The sequence below is a fragment of the Carex rostrata genome, chromosome 4 (genome assembly GCF_964058835.1).
Source record: "Carex rostrata chromosome 4, lpCarRost1.2, whole genome shotgun sequence".
In the NCBI taxonomy this organism is placed as follows: Eukaryota; Viridiplantae; Streptophyta; class Magnoliopsida; order Poales; family Cyperaceae; genus Carex; species Carex rostrata.
Window position 1 is genome coordinate 11,680,137 of NC_135921.1, and position 17,879 is coordinate 11,698,015.

General features: G+C 36.0%; 1 protein-coding gene across 2 annotated transcripts; it reads left to right on the top strand.

The window, feature by feature from the left end:
* The first annotated feature begins 1,680 nt into the window (after positions 1-1,680).
* On the top strand, positions 1,681-15,953 carry LOC144553373 (protein OPAQUE1-like). 2 transcript variants are annotated; one of them, XM_078301506.1, is made up of 38 exons: positions 1,681-2,064; positions 2,575-2,724; positions 3,844-3,989; positions 4,185-4,341; positions 4,790-4,848; positions 5,331-5,487; positions 5,887-6,036; positions 6,158-6,294; positions 6,389-6,535; positions 6,626-6,727; positions 6,836-6,893; positions 7,050-7,151; positions 7,684-7,721; positions 7,830-7,956; positions 8,052-8,225; positions 8,399-8,530; positions 8,645-8,754; positions 8,840-8,900; positions 9,618-9,795; positions 10,171-10,376; positions 10,478-10,597; positions 11,013-11,111; positions 11,303-11,524; positions 11,607-11,746; positions 12,040-12,151; positions 12,282-12,335; positions 12,433-12,522; positions 12,839-13,009; positions 13,141-13,296; positions 13,669-13,845; positions 13,955-14,092; positions 14,205-14,275; positions 14,802-14,901; positions 14,986-15,042; positions 15,139-15,195; positions 15,284-15,364; positions 15,442-15,524; positions 15,624-15,953. In XM_078301506.1, the coding sequence occupies exons 1-38, from the start codon at positions 1,945-1,947 to the stop codon at positions 15,757-15,759; spliced, it is 4,575 nt and encodes a 1,524-aa protein (XP_078157632.1). In that variant the 5' UTR covers positions 1,681-1,944; the 3' UTR covers positions 15,760-15,953. The 2 variants fall into 2 exon arrangements, with proteins under 2 accessions (XP_078157632.1, XP_078157631.1); XM_078301505.1 differs by having other exon boundaries at positions 1,693-2,064; positions 12,040-12,150; positions 12,278-12,335.
* Positions 15,954-17,879: the final 1,926 nt, after the last annotated feature.

Consider the following 17,879-nt stretch of genomic DNA (forward strand, 5'->3'; position numbering starts at 1 on the left):
TTCTTGTTTAACTTTTATATTTTTCTATTTAGTTGGATATTAGTGTATGCCCACAAAGTATTTGATAAAATTACTCGAGCAAAACAACCACCACCCCCAACACTTTATAAATATATCATTAAGATTTTATCAAAATATTCATGGTAAGAAATCTCAACTCTAATTTTAAGCACAAGAAGGGTGTTTCGGTAAGGGGTGCACAAAAAACTCGTAGTTTGTAATTCGATTAGAAAAAAAGTTGGTTCGAAACAAATCAAATCAGCTTGGTTCTAAAACGAATCAAATCCAGTTCAGTTCGAAATTGGTTCAAATCAAACTCGAACTGAGTCTGGCTCAGTTCGAAACTCTTCTTTTTAGTTCTAAACCCTATTTCAATTTCGAACCAGTTCGTTCGAAACTGGTTCAAATCGCACAGAATCAAAACTCAAACTCTTCTTTTTAGTTCGAAAACCTGCTTGAATTTCGAACCAGTTTGGTTCGAACTCGAACTGAATTAAGTTCGATTTAATTCGATTCGTTTGCAGCCCTAGTTTCGGTATCTTGTTTTTTTTGGCATCACAGTTTGTTCTAAATTTTCTCCTTCGTTCAATATTTGTATAATTTCCAAATTAATTTGAAAATTTTCAATTGCCTTTTTTTGCAGATAATAAAATTTAACTTTAACTGACTATAATTAGTTTTAGTTTTTTACTATACAAGCTCAACTATTATGAGATGGCATTGAGGAATGTTACAAAAATAATTGATGTAGAAAAGATTTTGTACTCACTGATAAATAATAGAAAACTAACTATAGTTTAGCTCCTAAAAATATTAAGCTAGAATTAGTGTTTGGTAAATATGAGATGGGACGAACTGGAGTGAAAACACAAGAAGTAAATGGTAAACATTTCAGTCCTATCCTGTTTTTCCTTGCATTTCAAAGTAATAATTCAAAATTTTCTACATGAAGGTGTTAATTTTTAAAATGCAAATTAAGTTCGATATTTAAAGAAAACGTGACTGATGAGCCCCACACCATTAGTATCTCTCAACTGCGATTTTCTTCAATGCCATCTTATAAAAGTTGAGCTACATGACCATTTTGAGTAAAGATTTTAACAGAGCAGTTTTGATTTCATGCAGCGCTGGTTGGATTCTAAAATCAGTGCGCTGCATGAAGCCAAAACTACTGTGTTAAAATGTTTACCCAGTGCTGTCCGCCGACCCGAGGCAGGGATTTCGCTCGTTCTTAAATCTTACGTAAGCTTAATATGACGAAATTGCCCTTACAATTTAAACCGATGGCAACTCTGATATTTTTTTTCCAGACCACAAGGGTTTGCTTCTTCAGGTTTCGATGTTTTTTACCCTTTAAATGCACCCGGGTCACAGAGCTTACCCAGTGGGCCTTATTTTTCAGTGGTACAATATGAGTGAACTCTAGATGAACCGGGTGCTGGCATATTTTTAACAGGACCCGATTACCCAAATGGAGGAAACTGCACTTCGAGCAAGCCCAAGCAATCTCAGAACAGTAGATTACAATTTTATTTGAACGTGGTACACTACAATACTTCTTTGTCATGGCAGGTGGGTCCTCACTTGTTACATGGTAACGACAAAACATACGTTGATCCAAGTGCAGGTATTAGTTTAACATATTGGGGCAGCTCCACTGGAAGTGTTCTTAAAGTATTTAATATTTTCATTCTTTTATTTGGGATTTGAAGGAGCGCCAAAGAAGCAATCGCCATGAATCCGAAAGTTTGAACGGACACGCAGTTTCAAATTTTAATCTTCTTTCGTGCATCTGATTTTATTTCCCTCTTCTCTCTAGGGTTTCTCCATCTCGGCCCTCTCCACTCCCTCTTGTTTGTTCTTGTTTTGTGAATTATATTTTGATACAAATATACTGTTCCTTTTTCTTCGATCCAAGTAGTGTCATTCAGTTGGTTATTGGAGATGAGCTTTCGAAAGGGGTCGAAGGTTTGGCTCGAGGATAAAGAGCTTGCCTGGGTGGAAGGGGAAGTGGTCGATTTGAAAGATAATCTCTTTGTGGTGCTTACGAATCAGAGAAAGAAGGTGCGTTGATTACTTTTTCTTGTTCTCTAAGTCAAATTTGTTTGATTTTTCGTATCTGAGTCTCTAAATGTGCTGTTTATTTGAATGTTCTACTCCTTTAAAATGCACGAGCATTTCTGGAGCTGAGTTTGCAAATGGAGCCTTGCTGTTATTAGCTAGCATTGAATCACAATTAAAATTTATTTTACAAATCTTATGATCAACTTGATAATATAGTTTGTGCAACATGTGTGCCTCAAACTGGTAGCTCATCAGGCTGTAATTTCTTCGTTGATAGTGATACTCCCCCGAGACACGTAAAATTGGCAATTTGTAGTTCATTTCTAAGTTTGGCGTTCAAATTCCATGTTGGAAATTCAGTGAAGAGATGCCTAGCACTATCATACTTTACTTTTCTTTAGATTAATATGACTCCCTTATAACATTTATTTTGAGCAAATTATCCAAAATAAAGGGGCATGTTTTCCATTCTGAATGTATTTTGAATTTACCTATGTCTATAATCAATAGGTAACCACTGGACCAGATAAGTTACTGCCAAGAGATACAGATGAAGATTTGAGCGGTGGCCATGTGGATGACATGACCAAATTGACATATCTCAATGAGCCAGGTGTCCTTTACAATCTCAAGAGGAGATATGCTCTCAACGAGATATACGTACGTGTCTTCTTGTCCCTTTTTATCTAACACGTCCTAAAATGAAAGTTTTGTTCAAGCGAAATTGACTAGATTTTCCTTATTTTTGTTTCAACATTACTTGCGTAATTGTTTTAGGGGCACGTTGTACTAATCTGTACTCCTATACCTAAAATTGCTACATCGGTTCAGTCAAACTTGTGCTTACTTAACAAAAAGGGGGGCCAACTTGCTAATTCTTGCTACAAGTGCACCTGAATTATGTTACCCTTTCATCTATACTTGTTAAGCATATACGGATAGCTAAAGCAAGATGACTAAATTGCCCATATTTCTTTTTATATTAATCTAATTGCTTAGGATTTTTTTATCAAAAAAACAAAAAGGGAAAAAAAATAGTATGTTAAGTAGTTCAACTTGGCCTGGAAACAAAAATCTGAGTTTCTTGTCCTGACCTAAGTTCAACTTGGGCTTGTGAAGATTTGACTCGGCCGTTGTTAACTAATAATACAAAGATTTTTATAAGTTGTATTGGGGGCATATTTGTCAACTGTATGTCTTGTCATTTTTCTTTATTTCTTCACTTATTAAACTCAATGTTTCTTGATCAAAATGAATATTTTGCATGCGCTTTGATTTCATATTTTATTTGAACAAATCATACACATTAGTTAATATAGATCTGCATCACTGCATCTAAATTTGCTTTGCTTGATTTTAGTTCAACTCAGGCTTAAAAAAAGGGCTGTTAACTGCATTAGGGCCAGTCATCAATATTAAATCTTATCTAATTGGCAGTGATTGTTATAATCAATGCGCACTAAACTGCAATGGCTACAATTTTTAACAGATATTTCATATAAGTCTTGAACGGAACATGATATTTTGCTTGTCTTGATTTTATATCACCTTGGATTCCCTAAGAAAATATTAATTACTTGTTTGGGGGCACAATAGTTATATTTTTAGCAAACCTTTATCATGCCACTAGTCTGAGGTTGTGTGTTTTTCGCAAATCAAGGTGGTTACTTGCAAGATATGTTTTTTTGTTTAGCAAAGTGTCTTTCGTATCTTGGCCAGTGCTCATGTTACATTGAGCCAAAACATAAATTTTAACCTGCCATAACTTTTGAAATTCAGACGTATACAGGGACCATACTGATTGCTGTCAATCCATTCACAAAGCTTCCACATTTGTATAATGAGTACATGATGGAGCAATATAAGGGTGTGAGGTTGGGCGACTTGAGTCCTCATGTCTTTGCCGTCGCTGACGCCTCTTACAGGTGGGTGCATTTCTTATATATGGTACTGTCTTTCATCAGCAAACACGTTTTACTGAATAATAAGGCCTTAATAATTCTTCTGGTTAGTTCCATTGGAGTTTTCTGTAAGAGTGTGAGACAATATATTTCTTGGTGTTTACAATAACATGATTCCAAGAACAGCAAAAATATTTAATAATCTGTTATTGTTGTCAGAGCTATGATGAGTGAGGCTCGGAGTCAGTCAATTTTAGTCAGTGGAGAAAGCGGGGCTGGGAAGACAGAGACTACTAAGCTTATCATGCAGTACCTAACCTTTGTTGGGGGCAGAGCTGTTATTGATGACCGCTCAGTTGAACAACAAGTCCTTGAAGTACGCTTTTTCTCTCACATTATTTCTTTTTTAGTTCAAGCTAGGGATGTCAATTTCTGACCTGACCCAATGGGTCGGGTACGTGTCTAGAAAATTGACTCGTTTTGTGTCAGAGCTGATCCAACTCATTTAATTGTGTTTTGATAGATTTAAGTTGAAATTTATCAGTAATTAAAGTTTATTGCACTAATTTAGATTAATTATATATTATTTAAGATTAAGTTGCACACATAAAAAAATAATAATAATAAGCAATCAAGTTACATGGGTTGGGTAGAGTTGGAGGAAAATAATAAAAGAATGTCGAGCCGACCTGACTGGACCCGTTGACACCCTAGTTCAAGCTCTGTGTGAAAATGAAATTCGTTAACACTGATTTGCATTTTTCTTTCCTGGCCCATTTGTATAACCTTTCTATTTTCCTATTTATATTTTTTTTCCTTTTCAGTCTAATCCTCTGTTGGAGGCATTTGGCAATGCTAAAACAGTCAGAAATGACAACTCAAGGTGTGCCTATTTACTGCTAATATCCTCTATCCTTCATGATGTTTTTTTTCTCCTTGCGAATTACAACAAATGTCTTACTATATTTGTAAACAATATCTGACTGAATCTCTTTTTGTACATAGCACTCAACAGTTAGTTGTAGCATAGAATAAGTACATCAAATTTTATATTGACAATTTCAATTCTAGTTCTAAGAGCCTCTTTTTCGGGTCGTACCAAGGCAAAATTAATAATCAAGCAAGCTCTGAATTTATTTGCTAGATACCTAGGTTTTTATGGAAAGCTATGGAGTAGTTTTCCCCTAACTTTTACATGTATGATAATTAGTTATAAATCAATAGACAAAGAAATTATGTGTCCGTTAAGGACATGAAATTTTAGAGTTCTATGCAAGAAATTGTGCATACTGCATAACCCTAGTTAATTGTTTATTGCTGGATTGGTTTAAAGGCTGTTTGCTTTTCTCTCTTTTATGGCTTAAGTCGATTTGGAAAGTTCGTGGAGATCCAATTTGACGCAAGAGGCAGAATATCTGGTGCGGCCATAAGGACATATCTTCTTGAGAGGTCACGGGTTGTGCAGATAACCAACCCTGAAAGAAACTTCCATTGTTTCTACCAGCTATGTGCTTCTGGAGAGGTAACGAAATTCATGGTTCAATTATTTCCTTGAATTTTAAAACTTCTTATTCTAAAGTTGTAATGTGAAATTTTAATCAAATTTGTTTTATCCATCTGATACATTTTTGAACACTCCAAAATAAGTTATCTTTGAGGATCCAAATTGGTAACCTACTGACGTAATTCAAAAAAGACAAAAAAAACTTAATTGCGAAGCGGAACTCCTCGTGTCAATGTCACATGTGCTACGGGCTTAAGACAGTGACCTCTCAAAAGAGTCTGGGTGTTGATGAGCACAATCAAGAGTTTTATAATAAAAAATAATAATATATTAATTGACAATTGTAGTCCCTAGTATCCTCCTTTTCCATTGCTAAAAGCTGTGGTCTTACTATTTCCTTGGTTTTTGTGACTCCAGTATGCTGAGAAATACAAGCTTGGCCATCCTAGCAGCTTCCATTACCTGAACCAAAGCAATACATATGAACTGGAGGGGTCCAGTAATGCTGAAGAATATGCCAGGACAAAACGGGCGATGACCATTGTTGGAATTACTGGAAATGACCAGGTTTGATGATCTGTATTTAACTTTTTCCTGTTTCTCTATGTGCACAGGATAAATTTGATTGAAACCTATCCGTGTTGCTTTTTGTTTCCGTTTTTTTTTTTTTTTTTTTTTTCAATTTCAGGAGGCTATATTTCGAACATTAGCTGCTATTCTTCATCTTGGGAATATTGAGTTTTCTCCAGGAAAGGATTATGATTCATCAGTTATTAAGGATTCAAAATCTAACTTCCATCTTCAAATGGCTGCTGAGCTGTTTATGTAAGGATAGATTTACAAAAATTCCTTTTATGCACTCTTTTTTAATAGATTATTTTGTTTCATAATTTGACACTACCAAACGTCCAATTCTTAGGTGTGATGCGGACCTATTGGTCACAACATTGTGCAGTCGGTCCATTCAGACTCGGGAGGGCATAATTGTAAAATTCCTTGACTGTGAGGCTGCTGCTGCTAACCGTGATGCTCTTGCGAAGACTGTATATTCCAAGCTCTTCGATTGGCATGACCTCTTCTCTACTTTGTTTGTGCATTATTTTGTGCTTGATGACTAAATTAATTTTAATTCACTATGGCAACTCAAAAATTGCAGGCTTGTAGAAAACATTAACAAATCGATCGGCCAAGATGAGAATTCAAAAGTTCAAATTGGTGTCTTGGATATATATGGCTTTGAATGTTTCACTAGCAACAGGTCTTAGATAGTTCCGATTTCTTTCTTTGTGATTGCTATTTATCATGATTGTCTGAATAATTACAAATGCATATGTACTGATCTGATATATTTGATCTGTTTCTGCAGCTTTGAACAGTTCTGTATTAACTTTGCAAATGAGAAGCTCCAACAACACTTTAATGAGGTACTATTAGAATGTCTCTTTATTATTATTATTATTAATTTTTTTCTATATATATTTTATTTTTCTATAATAGGCACCTACTAAATTTTTTTTTCTTGCTTAATAGAATCTGAGACTGTACCTGATTGTTGTTTCTGTTTTTTTTTTCTTTCACAGCATGTGTTTAAGATGGAGCAGGAAGAATATAGCAATGAGGAAATCAACTGGAGTTATATTGAATTTATTGACAACCAAGATGTCCTGGATTTGATAGAAAAGGTTCTTTCCCCATTTTTTCATAATGACATTTCAAGCTGTTAGGTTAGGTGATTTGGCATGTTTTGTTGTGCATGTTCGTGTGCCCTATGTAGAGTTGTAGAAAGTGTCTAAATTGATACTTGTAGCAGGACATTGTGTGTGTGTGTGTGTATAGATGAAAAACTATTCCCATAATTGTACGAACCAATAGTTCATGATATTTGGCATGTTTGTTATAGTACAAACCATGTTTAGTACTGGTATTAACGATGTCATTTTTCTGTAGTTATTTGTTCTTTCATGAAGTGATGCGGAGTCTAATCAATGAACCGCGAAAAAAAGAAAAAAAAATTCACATATGTACTGGGTGCCATACCACTGGCACATCTTACTGTTAAAGTTCTGAGAAGCTACATCATTGAAACATGTTATGGTTATCCATGAAAATTCCTATGAATGTCTCATTTGTATGTGCATGTGCATACAAGCTTGTATCATTGAGTAGTTAATTTTGTTCTGGAAGTGATTTCTTTCATCTTCTGTTGTCTTACAGAAACCGATTGGAATTATCTCATTGCTGGACGAAGCTTGGTAAGACCTTTTTTTGGCATTGTTAATTTGAGTCTGCTACTGTGTTGCTTGGTCACCAAGCTCTTTTGTGCAATGTTAATCATTCTTTCTCCTTCTCCTTTTCTCCAGTATGTTTCCGAAATCAACCCATGAGACATTTTCGACTAAGCTGTTCCAAAGCTTTCGCTCTCATTCTAGACTAGAAAAGACCAAGTTCTCAGAAACTGATTTCACTCTATGCCATTATGCTGGGAAGGTAACACAGTTCCTTGAATCCCTTCAAACTTTCACAAAAATACGCCATAATTTATAATATACCTAAGAACATAAAACTTGTGTGATTTCATGCAGGTCACATACCAAACAGATTCATTTTTGGATAAGAACCGAGATTATGTTATTGTTGAGCATTGCAATCTCTTGTCTTCTTCCAAATGCTCATTTGTTTCGGGCCTGTTTGCATCCCTCCCAGATGAATCTTCTAGATCCTCATACAAGTTCTCATCCGTTTCCTCCAGATTTAAGGTACCACAGGGCTTCAATTACTATGGGTATTTAGGGGTCCGGATAGCCTCAAGTAATCCAAATTTTGAGTTTAAATCAACACAGTCTGATCAGAATTTGGGCCAATCTATGTACATTTTTTTAGATGGTGGGATCGAGACTAAAAATATGTATATTTTTTTTTTCTTTTAAAGCAACAACTCCAATCACTTATGGACACACTCAAGTCTACTGAGCCTCACTACGTACGATGTGTGAAGCCCAATTCTCTCAATCGTCCTCAAATCTTTGAAAACCAGAGTGTATTGCATCAACTCCGGTGTGGTGTAAGTGGCACTTAATTCTTTACTTTTCTGGTAGTCCATATTTGTTAATTGGATGCTTCTGCGGATTCGTTTAGTTCCATAAGAGGCATTACAGCTTTTATGTGTTTTCTGCAGGGTGTTTTAGAGGCAGTTAGGATCAGCCTCGCTGGGTACCCTACTAGAAGGTCATATTTTGAATTTGTGGACCGTTTTGGCCTTCTTGCTCTTGAGCTCATGGATGGGAGGTATGTTTAGCCTCTACAGGTTTATCATTTAACATAATTACTTCTGATAAAAAAATTTAGTTTCTGTGCTAATTTGCATTTACAGCTATGATGAAAAGGCTGTTACAAAAGGAATCCTCGAGAAGCTGAGTCTTGATAATTTTCAGGTACTTATTGTCCTCTAAATCACTTTTGGTACTTCTGCAAAGGATCATGATACCAGTCAACACATATTTCAATACATCTTACTAATGCTCTGGTACCTGACATTGTCACTATTGTCGGTGGTTCTTTTGGTTTATTTTATTATCAAGTTTTTTTCCCAACTTCTTGACAGGGCAGTAGTGAAGCATCTAATATGTGACTGTAAACCCATAATATAGCATTAGAAACAAGAGTGAAGCTACGGTACTGTGCATAGCGCATATTGGTCCGTAATATGGACCAATATCTCCATTTTCAAAGTCCAAAGAGTCGAGTTGAACTGTGCAACATGATCTCCATATGAAAATTTACTTGTAGATCAAATTTTATATATTTTTTTAATTATTTCTACTATCTTTTTAGATAGGTAGAAAATCACTTGATATAAAGATTCTAGACCATTCAAAAGTAGTGATTTTCTACCCATCTAGAAAAATAGTAGAATGATTCTAAAAAATGTGAAATTTAGTTTGCAAATACATTTTTATATGGAGATCATGTTGACCGGCTCAGATCGACTGTTTAAACTTTGGGAACAAAGATATTTATACATAGTACGGACCAATATGCGCTATGCATAGTAACATGGCCTCACTCTAGAAACAGATTAGGGAGTTCATAAGCTTCTAATTTTTCGAGGATCAACCATGAGGCATTGTAAACAATTGCTATGTTTACAGCTAGGTAGGAGCAAAGTTTTCCTTAGAGCGGGTCAGATAGCCATTTTAGATATGAGAAGGAGTGAGGTTCTTGACAATGCTGCGAGGCTCATTCAGTCTCGCTTCAGAACATTTATCACTCGCAAGGAATTCCTTTACACAAGAGAGGCTTCTATATCTCTTCAAGCTTTCTGTAGAGGTGCCTATCCCATTTAGTATTCTTATTTGTTTGTTTGTTTGTTTGTTGCATTATAGCATTGAATTGTTTCCCTTATTCTAGACATATGGATGAATTTATAAATTAAATGGTTGAATATCAAAATCCTATTTTCATCATAAATGTTAAGCATTGACATGTCCCATATTATCTGGAGTTTTTATTTTTATTTTTATTTTCAATAATTGTTGTTTATAATTTTTTAATTGCTTTTAGGCCTTTTTGGATAGAAAACTTGTATCCTTACCAAATAAAGTGGAAAAGGGACAAGAAAAAAGCTTGAACTTGGACTTTTAGACCCTATATCTGGTAACTAAATAATCTGTTATCTAAATTAAAGTAATGTTGTTATTACAGGCTGCTTAGCAAGGAGATTATATGAGCATAAAAGACGGACATATGCAGCTGTGATAATTCAAAAGCATCTCAAAAAGTGGCTAATGCGCTGTTATTTCTTGAGAATCCATTCTTCTGCTGTCCTTATCCAGGCTGTCATCCGTGGTTTCATTACTCGTCAGAAATTTATCTGCTTTAAAGAGCAGAAGGCTGCCTTACTCATCCAGGTACTTCCCTTGATTCGTATACAATCTAAAAAAGTAGTGATGACTTCCAATTATTGGAACTTGTAAATCAATATTTCTTCATTAATATTTTTGGGAACTAGGCTTGTTGGAGGAGGAGGCAGGTTTTGAGAACATTTAAGCACTGCAGGAGCTCCGCCATAAAAATTCAGTGTGCTTGGAGACGAAAGCTCGCTCGAAGGGAACTAAGGAGACTTAGAGTGGTATTTATCTTTACCTTGTTTCATTCACAATAGGTGTTGAACAAAATTGTACAAAAGTGAAAAAGTGGAATTGGGATTAAAATTTACTGTTATACCCCCCTGTTTTGAACTTTATTCCCTCCCTATGCCATAAATATAGACTATTCCATGTTCCTGGACTGATAGACTAGAGGAAGAGTGCATTCTCCCTGCACTGGAACAGGCCCAGTTCCACTATTCCTCTATTTTGTGCATTTTGAACACGATTGAACCTATTCTCTCTCTCTCATTGTGTGCTGAACAAGCCCATAATATTTCTTTTTCAAATATTGTAATGTTCTGTCTTGTTTTTTTTGCTTTATGTTATCAGTTTGTTGATATGCATTGATTCATTCTAGCAATGGTTTAATGTTCCTTGTTTTTACTTGAACTCTAGGCTGCGAATGAAACTGGTGCATTACGTGCAGCAAAGAGCAAGCTTGAGGAAAAGCTGGAGCAACTTTCCTTGAGATGTGATCTTGAAAGGAAGCTGCGGGTATCAAATAATTTTTCCTTACCTCTTTAATTTTTTTCTGTGCCCGGTTCCGGTAATTTATGCATTCAAAAAAGTGCATGTCATTAGATAACTAGTGAAGAAACTCATCTATGAAAAAATGATAAAACATATTTTGTGGGCAACCCTTTGAGCATGATATCTTTGGTTTGCAATTTGTTAAAACCACACAGCTGGCTACTGAGGAGTCTAAGTTGGCTGAGGTAATGAAGCTACAGAAGGCACTGGAGGAGTCCAGTGCTGCGTGCGCAGCAGCTAAAGTAGCAGCTGAAATTGAACATGGCAAGTACATTTCAGTTCAAGGACAGTTAGACTGCTCCCTGAAGGAAATAACAAATCTGAAGGGTAGTTTGACTCAAATGACAGAGGTGAAACAAGAAAATTCCCATCTCAAGGTAAAACAGACTTTACAAAGCTAAAATTCTGCTGTTTTTTTTATTGTATTTAACTGAGTCCTTGTGTTTTATTACACACTAGACTTTAGTTGAATCATTTTCAAAGAAGACTTCAGATTTGGAAGCCGAGCTTTCTACAGCCAGGAAGTGTAGTGATGACACTCTAGAGAAGTTACAAGATACAGAAGGAAAATGCAAACAACTCCAGCAAAAATTCGAAAAGTATAATTTTTTTCATTTTTTTTTAAACATGTTTTATATCAATTTGTGTACTCTCATTTTGTTTGGAACAGGGACTACCCAATACAACTCTGGTAACTTTTCTCCAAAGCTATTGTTGTTCTTCATGTAAAACCTTTTTGAATGGATCTTTTGTTGGAATTATCAATTGTTGTTACTTCTTTGGATTCAACCAACCGAATGTTATTTATAAGTCATTTTTATATTGGTTTATTATTATGCAACGGTATGTTCCTGTGTTGTGGTATGTTAGTTAACTGAGTTTCTGTTTGCAGGCTAGAGGAGAAGCTGTCAAGTATACAAAAAGAAAACCAAGTTCTAAGACAGAATGCAATTAATGCATCACCACTAAGCAATTATGCTGTCACACCTAAGACATTTTCTGAGGTTATTTTACTTAAATTTCTCATCTTTGTTCTTTTGTTTTCAAGCACAACAACTTTATTACTGCATTCTTTCAAGTTATTCTTTTTTGTTTATCTAATTCTAATTATCTGCATTGTATATCTTTCGGCAGAGTAAGTATTCAAGTGCACTTGCAGTTCCTTCAAGTACAGAGAAGTCTTTATTTGTAAGTTAAATCTCTTTTAGAATTTGTAGCTTTGTAAGTCTTACTGTGTATTATATTAGAGTTTGTGTGATTACAAATGCTGATTATGGAACTCCAGGAAACTCCAACCTCGACAAAATATTTGGTTCCTTACTCACAAACCCTAACAGGATCAAGACGAACCCGGATTACTACTGAGAGGCACGAGGTGAGTTTTTTCGTAAAAACTTGCATATATTCCCTGTAAGGACATGTAATGTCATGAGTCTACACATGAGAAAGTAAAATTATATGTCCTAAAGAAAGTGCAGAATCCCATTTAGTAAACCATAGGAGTCAGATGCAAGCAAGACCATTTCACTCGTTCTCTGAAAATAGTGGGAAACTATTAGAAATCTTACATTTCAGGGGTAGAATATCTCATTCTTTACAATATCACATATTTGCAAAGTACTACCTTATTATTTTAGTAAGACTTCTGTTAGAAATGATCTGATATTATTTTCTTTAATGTTGTTTCACAGGAACATCACGAACTTCTTTTGAAGTGCATTCGTGAAAACTTGGGTTTCAGAAAAGACAAACCAGTTGCTGCATGCATAATGTACAAAAGCCTTCTCCACTGGCGTGCTTATGAATCTGAAAGGACCGATATCTTCAATTTTATAATTGAGGCAATTAATGATGTCCTAAAGGTAATTCACCTTGGTAAATATGTTCTTTTTATGAAAAGAATATTCTTAGATTTTTCTGTGTCTTAGTTTATATTTTAACTTGGCAAAAGAGTGAAATAACACTTGACCTTCTCTTTGAATGACTTTAATAGGAGAATGAAGAGGACAGTAACTTATTACCGTATTGGCTATCAAACACAAGTGCATTACTTTGCCTCTTACAAAAAAATCTTCGCTCCAATGGTTTTCTGACCACACCTGCTCGCCGCTCTGTTAATTCATTGAGTTTTGGAGGCAAACTTATGCAGGTTGCTTCCTGTCCAAACTTTGAATCTGAATGTTTTTATTTTATTTTCATTTTTTTAACCATGAAAAAAGATGAACCAGGAAATTCTAAGACTTATCAAAACAAGAAAAAGGAAGCTGTGTTCATTATCCAACTTGTATCAACTCATCTGGTTGGTGGTAATGACAACTTATCTAATGTATGCGGTGCCTATTGGGTCCGGATTCCCTTTTGAGTTTATATTTGGACCATCAGATTGAATGTTCTTGATCCAAATTCAAAATTAGAGTTACTTTAGGGGATCTGAATTCTCATACCTTTTACTCGTGAAAGTTACTGGGCAAATCTGTTGGTGTTTGATTTTTGTTTTATAGCGTGAATTGTGATTATACAGACGATCAAATCACCAACAAAGTTATTTGGGCTAGAAGAAACACTAAGCCAAGTGGAAGCAAGATACCCGGCGATAATGTTCAAACAGCAACTAACGGCCTCTTTGGAGAAGATATTTGGCCATCTCAGGGAGAGCCTGAAAAAGGAGATTTTACCGCTCCTCAGCCTCTGCATTCAGGTTTTCATAATTTCTTTTGGATTGTATTTTGTGCTCTGTGTATGTGCTGTCGACTTGTTGGCACTGAGTACGAAGACTTAGTTGGCAATTTTATGGATTTTGTGTGTAGGCTCCTAAATCATCTAGGGGGCAATCTGGTAAATCAACAAAATCCCCTGGGGGTGCTGCTCAGCCACTGACAAACATTCACTGGGACAAAATTATTGAATTCCTTAATTCCCTTATGCACCGGCTGCAAGAGAATCATGTATGTTTTTATACTCTATTTGATGTGTACCAAGTTGTATTTCTAGATATCACTAATATTCTGGAACCATGCGACGCTAGCATGCATTGATAATATTTTATGTGTGTTGTAGGTGCCATCATTTTTTATTCGTAAACTTATCACCCAGCTCTTTTCATTCATCAACATCCAGCTTTTCAACAGGTAAGAAAGAACTCATGATAGTAAATGTACCACCTTTTAATTGGGGGCGAAACTAGAAATTTTAGATAGGGGGGCTGAAACACAAAAATGCATTATATGTGAAAATACATATTGTGTGGTCAGTGGGATTTGAATCCAATCTCCACAACCACTAAATGGATTTCTAACCACTAGGCTACAATCACACATTTTACATTTCACGAGGGAGGCTGAACTATATCAAAACTAAATTTCAACATACATGAATAAAAATTTAGAAATCATGGGGGTGACTAATCACCCCCTGGGAGATCTGCCCCTGATTTTAATTGTCTATTGCATCCAATGGTTTAAATAGCGATTATAGCGGTATTACGGGACGGTTAAAAAAAAAAACGATTGCACTAAGTAGCTAGCTATATATCGCCCATAGCGCCATAGCTTTTAGGGTCCGAAAAAGCTATAGCGCCGCTATAGTGTAGCTATAGCTAGCTATTTAGAACACTGATTGCATCAGATGGTTCACATACTTATTTCATATTTGTAGCCTTCTTTTAAGACGTGAATGTTGCACGTTTTCTAATGGGGAGTATGTGAAGTCTGGCCTCTTATTATTAGAAAAATGGATAGCTGATGTCACAGAAGAGGTTAGTTTTGTTTAAATTTTGTTCATGTTCTGATAAAATAAAATTTTGCGACTCTGCTTAATTATTTTTTCATTCCTGCCTTAGTATGCTGGGACCTCATGGCATGAACTTAATTACATCAGGCAAGCTGTTGGTTTTCTGGTAATGCGCCTATTTACTTACCATTTATGTACTTATTGATTAATAAATTTATTATTTCTGTGGTTATAATTTTATCATACACTTTAATATTACAAGGTTATACACCAAAAGAGGAAAAGGACACTAGAAGAGATAAGGCAAGACTTATGCCCGGTATGTTAATCTAAAAACCAATTTTTTTTCATAATCATATGGTTTTATTTTGAATTCCTTTCATGATTCTTTTATTGTTATTTGCCAGGCCTTGAGTGTTAGACAAATCTACCGTATATGCTCGATGTACTGGGATGACAAGTACGGCACACAAGGTGTGTCCAGTGAGGTATGTAGCATGAATTTCTGTCAGGCTGATTTTTTTTTTTGCCCCCTATAGTAAATATAATGTGAATTATCACATAGGTTGTTACTTCAATGAGGGAGATGGTCAACAAAGATTCTCAAAATCTCACTTCAAATTCATTTCTATTGGATGATGATTTAAGGTACTTACTATTCACTCCTGGTTAATTTTGTAATTTCTGTAGCTTATTAAGTGCAACATATAAATTAGCTCACTATTTTTTTATGATTTTTATTTACAGCATTCCATTCTCAACAGACGATTTGTCAAAGGCAATCCCAGCCATCGATCCAATGGACACGGAGCTTCCGAGTGCACTATCTGGCCTTCCTTCTGCGCAATTTTTGGCATGCAATGCTGAGATTGTTGCTGTGTAATATTCAAATGTTAGGGTTTGGTTGCATCCTTGCAAAACCCAACCCTAGAAAGGCCATGCTCTTAGTGGTGATTTGGGGTGGCTATATTATAATGTAGATTCAATGCAACAATTGTTGCTTCGATGATTGGAAACCCATACCATGTAAAGTAAACCCAGTACATTTAGCTTATTATGTAACATTCTTTTTGGAAATTTGCATGGTTGTGGTAAGATCTGATGGTTTCGATAGGCATGCAGGTTGTTTGTGGCCAAGTTGTTAATAACACACACCCCACCCGCACCGCAGAGTACCTCACATTATTTGGGAATTCAAATGGTGCATTGTTTTAATCGTTATTTGGCATTAGTCAAAGAAGTTTCTAAGATTATTCATTTAATCACAGCAGAGACCATAAAGCAAAATGAATTTTGAGTTTTTGACTACCTACATAGAGTGAAGTTGAGGAGGTTCCTCATTTTTCATTGATGCTAATGAGATCTATTATTTTTCATTTTAAATGCCTTGACCATTTACATAAAAACATCAAGGGTATTACATTTGTTGTCTAGTGTAATTTTTTTTTTCATTAAATTGAATTTGAAAAACTAAAAGGAAAAAAAATGTTTTATGTTGATGCATGTGGTTGCTGCACCTTACAATCACTGACCTTTTTAACTTGGTCAGTAAAAATAAATGAGATACCTCACCTGAGTAGGCAACATTTTATTAAAAGATCACAAAATTGTTAAAACAAAATTTCCCAGTAAGCAGTGCTGCAGTGGCAAAAGAAAAAAAATAATATTTCAGCACTATGAATTCCTTATTATAATGTGGTTTTGATGCCAAAAATAAATGTACTGACTTTAGTTTGCAAATCTGAGTGGGGTCAACTGATCCCACTATTCTATGGCATGTCAGATACATGCCTCTTCGATCAACCAGTGAAACGAGCCGAATCCAAGTGCAAGTTAGAGAGCGCATTGTATAAATTGTGAACATTGAAAAAGCTCACTGTCAAGGGATCTTGTTCGGTTAGCATATTTTGATTCTTTTCTCTTGGTGGTTAGGTGGTCACGCTCACATATAACATAACAACATCGTCATCTACCCTTTTTATTAGACTAGGTACAATTACGGGTCATGCAATTATTTAGAACTCAAAAGCTACTTATAATAACTAATAGATTTAGTCAGACTACAAGTTAGTTAGTGGCACTATAGTAATTAAGGAAGAGAGGCAACAGGTTAGTTAGGAAGTTAGTTAGTGGCACACATGTAATTAGAAGAAGATTAGATGCCTAACCTGTTGTCTATATAAGAAGAGGTAATTCCTCCATTGTAATGTTACTCAATCAAGAAATAAAAAGATTAGAGTTCATTTCTATTCGCTCTCTTCTCTCTCTGTCTTTATGGTATCAGAGCGTCATGGAAACTGATCCATTGGTGAACTCTGGTGCTTCCTCCACCATTTCCGCTCCCTCTCACAGCACACCAGAACATCAACTGGTGATGTTCACGATTCCTGTATCCACCAAGCTTGACCGAGACAATTATCTGTCTTGGCAATCTCAGATCGTACCTCTTCTTCACGCATACGACTTGTATCACTTTCTTGAGTCACCCGCCCCTTCTTTGCTAGTCACCACTGCCGATGGTGTCACCAAAACCAATCCCACACACTTACCTTGGTACAAGCAGGATCAGATGCTATTAGGTTGGCTCAGGTCATCTCTCACCCGTGAGATTCTTGCTCAAGTGGTTTCCGCCAAGACTTCGGCGGATCTGTGGCAGACTCTACTGCGCTCCTTTTCTGCCACATCTAGGGCACGGCTCTCTGATCTCCGACGGCGACTCCAGACCACTTCCAAAGGCGGAGCCTCTTGCCTCGAATTCATTCAGAGAATCCAATCGGTGGCCGACGAGCTTGCTTTCATTGGAGAGCCTGTTTCTGACGAGGACCTTCAGATGTACATCCTTCAAGGCCTTGGATCTGACTTCGACTCTCTAGTCATCGCAGTCCAAACTGCTCCGCCCCGATCCGTCGCTGATCTCACAGCACTCCTCTACAGTCACGAAGCAAGATTGAATCTTTCTCAGTCTTCAGGTGATATTTCCTCTTCTCAAAATCCGACAGCTCT